General features: G+C 45.6%; 1 protein-coding gene across 4 annotated transcripts in view; it reads right to left on the bottom strand.

Annotated features, from left to right (window-relative positions):
- Window positions 1–3127: 3127 nt before the first annotated feature.
- The window catches only part of furinb (furin (paired basic amino acid cleaving enzyme) b), an 87143-nt gene continuing 84801 nt past the window's right edge, over window positions 3128–5469 (bottom strand). For all 4 annotated transcript variants that reach the window (XM_048256480.1, XM_048256483.1, XM_048256481.1 and 1 more), the window contains exon 16: window positions 3128–5469. This exon is cut by the window's right edge and continues 97 nt beyond it. In XM_048256480.1, the coding sequence (XP_048112437.1) occupies window positions 4860–5469 (610 nt within the window). In that variant the 3' untranslated portion in view covers window positions 3128–4859.

Below are 5469 nucleotides of genomic sequence, written 5' to 3'. Positions count from 1 at the left end.
GTAATTTGGACAGTGATGCAACAACATCTGCAACATCTACTGAGCGAGGTGGTGTAGCTAATGCTAGCTGCAGCAGCTATGGCACCAATGCACCACCTTGCGCTACATACTATTCTACTGATGATTATGATGTTGATCTAAGTGAAACAGTCGTGAGGGACAAGATCACTGTCACTGCCTAAGTCCGCACCGGTGCTGTTGGTGCTGCTACGGACACCATTTCAGTAGCAGAAGCTTTGGGTGCAACGAAACCAGTAACGTGAGTAGCCCTAACACGATACCTAGCACTACAGTTATCAGTGACGACCCTGCGTTATGGCAAGACACCGTAAGACAGGGGTCCCCAACCTTTTATGTACCATGGACCGGTTTGATTCCTAGTTTTCCACGGACCGGCGGGGGGGTACGGGGTTTCCATGTTCCATGTGTTGTGCATGCATTACTTGAAAAGAACTAGCTCCAGTTATGTATGAACAGTGAAGGTAACGATCTCTTAAACATGTGAAAAACGTGAACTTGAAGAAGTGAAAATTGAACAATATGAACTATGAATATTGAACAACTTGAAGCTACATCTATAAGTGTGAACATGCTTAACAAAATATGGGAACAAAACATGGGAACTAAACGTGCATTACGAATATAATCAGTGGGAGCCCTGTGCTTGTTTCCCTGCAACAAGAAGGTTCCATCTGGGGGTGATTGAAGACAGTGACCAGTGGTGGAGGAAGTACTCTCAGTACTTAAGTAAAAGTACAAATACACAGAGAAATATTTACTTTAGTAAAAGTAAAAGTACCACAATGACAACCCTACTTAAGTAAAAGTAAAAAGTACCTGCTTTTAAATGTACTTTTAGTATTAAAAGTAAAAGTATTTGCATAATGATTTATTCTCTTAATATCTATATTCTAAAAGAAAGATTAGTATGGGCTGTGGCATTTTAATTAAGCTAGTTTTAGGTTATACTCGACTAGATTTAAGCTAATGCAATTGTGCTTACCATCTGTGGCCCAGTTTACATTCTGACCTACAATTCTAGAGACTGTAATTCTGGTTATCTACTAGGGTGATCTGCTGAGTAAAATATCATTCAGCAAAACACGAGAGCCTGAAGTTTAACGGGGTAGACAAGGGAAACGTCGGATGGATCGTAATGCCAATTCTGCTGATTGAACAGAAAAGTTGCTGAGAAAGGTGTTATGATTAGGTTCAGTTTCACTTGTGCAGACGCACATAGACATTGAATGAGCGCTCACATTTCTACCCCCCAATTGTAGGCTATGCCTCTTTATTTGATCACACACAATTAAGAAATATTTCCTAATCTGGAAAATGCTACGTTTTTTTCTGCCAGCGGTTCTATAATAGTCTACCATTCATTTGTGCCGCAAATGATCAGACGTGTGACAGAAGCATGGACATAGCCTGTAACTTCGCTGATCTGCGGATAGCAATCTCATCGCAGAGGAGGCCCTAACGCTTCAGATAACAGACAGAGAAAGGCACAGAACACAGTTGCATGTCCAGTGTAGCCATGGGTCTGGTGAATATAGCCTACCGAATGCAGATGGCTACAAGCTCACGCTGAACCTGGTCTAGATTAGAAGCTTATGTTTTAAAGATTTAGCAACTGGGCACGTAGCGCTCCAGAATCGTTGGTAGCAACCCCGCCGCCTGGTAAAACAAACGTGTTTGTCAGAGAGAAAAGAAATCTGATCATAAAATGTATCGTAAAAAGGAACGATGGTGTTGTAGAAATATAGCGGAGTAAAAGTACAGATAATTGCTGTAAAATGTAACGAAGTAAAAGTCAAAGTATGCACTATAAATTATACTTAAGTAAAGTATAAATACGTGGAAAATTTACTTAAGTACAGTAACGAAGTATTTGTACTTCGTTACATTCCACCACTGTCACTGACCAGTGACACGGTATGAACAGTCTAGCAACGCATTTTTATGAAGGCCCTTTTGGACATGTCAGTCATTTGCACCACTGGGTAAAACTGCATTTTGTTTTAGACTACTGGTATTTAATTTGTGCATAGACAATAAAGCTGAATATCATATGAACTAGATGACTAAACTTATGCATATGTAGAAGAAGAAACATTCACAAAAATCCATGACATGACCTCTCTTCTTGATAGTTGTTGAAAACTGCATGGAACTGACAGGGATTGTTTTGTTTAATAATAAATAAATAAATACATTATGCTGCTACCTTCTGCTTTTCCCAAATACAATGTAGCCTAAAGGTGTACCTTTCATCAGTCCAGTTGCAATGGATGGACTGTGATGAACTGCCCTACTTGTGATTGTTTAGATATTTTAAAGGTTTTATAACAATGCTACAAATTATTTGGCAAGTGCTACAAATCTATTCACCTTTGCAGCGCCAGTAGGCTACTTTGTGTGCGGCCCGCAAACACACATTCCAAACAAGCATACACAAGTTTCAAGAGTGGGAGATGGAGTAGAAGATGGAGACAAATTGTAATATGATTTATTTTCGCGGAATGGATGTACAGGTCATGCGCTATGCGGTACATCTAGTTATTTTACTGATTGCATGTCAGGCAGATCCTAGTCGCTTCTCTGGCATTTCTAAAAATAATATTTAACATGGCCCATAGATGATGAGTACTAGGCTAACCTGCTCCTGCTTGTGATGCAAGGCATCCATTCCCTTCAAAACATAATGACGAGCGCACGCGGCTCATTCCTCCCAACAGAGCTAATTACAGAAGGCTGTTTACGCGCGCATTTCCACCGCACGGACCTATCAGTCCGAACGCATCTGTGGCCAGACCGAGCAATAGGAGGGGCTGGGCTGCGGTTCGTTCTTTCGCGCCTCCGTGACTGAACGGATGAGCAACGAGAGGATCTCCGGAGAGAATGTCTCTGGATTCACATCACGCTGACTGATGAAGGTCATGCCGGCAGCTGGAGTCTTATTTTTAAGTTTTTTTGGCCAGAATCAGCATATTCGAACCCCATGTAATACCATTACAGATGCCTATGTATCTCTGTCTCTCTCTAGTTCTGTCCACTTCCCCACCACTTAGTTTCTCTCTTAAGGCAATAAGCAAGATTGTCAAAATGATGCGAAATACTCCATCAATGTTTCTTAACAATTAATTTAATATACATTGTATCAACATCAGTTAAATAGAGAAAAAGCTAGAAAATACTGGACTTGAAATTTAAAATAGGCTGCTTTGTGCTAACATGTAGTCTCAATGCAGATGTAATTCTTCACTCCTGTGTGCTCAGTGATACAATCGTAAGAGATATGCTCTGACCTTTAGAAATAAGCACGCACGCACACAAGCACACACACAAAATCTCTTTCTTGTGACAATTAAACTCGAATAAAACCGAGACATGTTTTTAGCTGAAAACCTGAAAATCAATACAGCATCTTTGGGGATAAAAACAGTAGGCCTAAATGTTCTCAGTTTGTGCACTGTGGGATCCTAAAGAAAAAGCAAGAGTAAAAAGACCAAGAAAAAAAAATAAAAACACATTTGGTTCTTTAAAAAATGCAGTTGATGTGTACAGAGGGATCTTTAAAGCACTTGTAAATACCTCACACTTCACACAACAAAGCTCGACAGGGGAGGCAGAGGGGATTTTTCTACTGCATTGTTTTGGATAATTGGTAAGTGTGTGTGTGTGTGTGTGTGCGCACTCTATCTAACGATCCTTTAAGGCTGCTTCTCACTGCTATTCATGAATCACACACCGTTTATCATCCTCCATACACGCACACACAGCATAATCACTTAATTATACCTTTCTCTGCATAAACATATTAGAGTTGCGATACGTCACGAAAGGTGAAATAGCGATTACTGTAAGGTTCTTCTACTCGAGAGAGACACCAAGACTTCAATGGCATTGCAAGAGTGCTATAATAACCTTGTTGGGAAGAGCCGAATCAATGATTGTGAATGTAGTGGGTGGGGTCACTTTGGAGGCTGTATTTTAGGTGCTGCCAAAACAGGAAGAGGAGCTGAGCATCTCCCGGGCAACCCAGCTGTGCATATAACCTCAGCGCTGACAACGCTAGCAACAACACTCTGCAATGCTTGCTGCCTTCTGAACTAGTGCAAACAGTTACAGCCCTTAGGTTCATCTCCTATCACTTTGAAAAACACACATACAAACTCGCATACCACTGCACCCACACACAAAGAAGTGTGACATACAGCCTCCTTAAAGCACAGAGCGCAGAGGATAAAAAAAATACATCGGTGGTAGTCACGGTGGTGGTGTGTGTGTGTGTGTGTGTGTGTGTGTGTGTGTGTGTGTTAGTAAGGAAATTCAGGGCACAGAAAAGCTTGTCACAGGTCACACATCTAGCGTAGAGTCTGCTACCCTCTGTGTCTTTCCTTCTCTCTTCTCTCTCTCTCTCTCTCCCTCATCGCCAACACTCACATCTGCTACTGAGCTTTGCGCCCCTCCCAGGACATCCATCTGAGCGCGGCCGCTAGCGCTACCTGTCGTGTTGCTGACAGAGGCCCAGCTCTGCCAGGTCAGACCCCCATCTCCCCCTCTATCTCCCCCTCCAACACCCACCCTGCTGTTCACTTGTTCATCCAAAACAAGTGCCAGAGGGAAGAGAGAGAGAGAGAGAGAGAGAGAGAGGGGAAAAGAGGGAAGAAGAGTGTCATAAAAAGAGAGAGAGGGGTAAGGTGCATCTGGATTTGGAGAGCAAGAGCAGGATGGCAGGAGCTAGAAGCAGATGGGGAGAGAGTCAGAGGTTTGCTCCCTGCGGGTGAAGATGAGGAGGAGGAGGAGGAGGTGCAGCAGCATAGGCAGCAGGCGGGCGGAGGAGTGCAGCAACGTTGCTACAGAGAGCTCTGAGTCCTGATGAAGGCCGTCCGCTCGCTCTGGCAGTCAAACTCCTCGTTCTCCGACTCTGAGTCGCCGTCGACTCGGCAGCAGGTTCCGTCGGCCAGCTCCTCGTCCCCCCACACCGTGGGGATCCCCCTGTAGAACACCCTGGGCCCCCCATCGCGCACCCCCAGTCCCAAACCAAGCCCCAGTCCGGCTGAAGCCAGCGAGGGCAGTTTAGTCCTCCGGCCACTGGGGGCGCCGGTGTCAGAGCGCCACTGCAGCAGCAGGAAGACGCCGCCCACGCCGGCCAGGGCCAAGGCACAGATGAGCAGGCCCACCAGAGCGGGCAGGTGGCTGGACGACGGCTCCCGGGGTATCGGCTGGAACGGTCCCTTCCCTCCTCCTCCCTTCTCCACCCCGCCGCTGGCCCCTTCCCCTGCAGACGCGGCGGGCCCGCCGGGGGACTTGCGCTGGACTGGGCTCTGGTTAAGGCAGGCGCCCAGGAGCATGTGGCTGTGTGTGGGGCAGGAGAGGCAGTCGGAGGGGCCGGGCCCGGAGCAGGTCAGGCAGGACGAGTGGCAGGGCAGGCAGGCCTGGACCGACGACTGCTCCACCCAGGTC

This window comes from Alosa alosa, chromosome 11 (assembly GCF_017589495.1).
Source record: "Alosa alosa isolate M-15738 ecotype Scorff River chromosome 11, AALO_Geno_1.1, whole genome shotgun sequence".
Classification (NCBI taxonomy): domain Eukaryota; kingdom Metazoa; phylum Chordata; class Actinopteri; order Clupeiformes; family Clupeidae; genus Alosa; species Alosa alosa.
The sequence above is the reverse complement of the archived record's forward strand: the minus strand, read 5'-3'. Positions and strand labels throughout refer to the sequence as shown.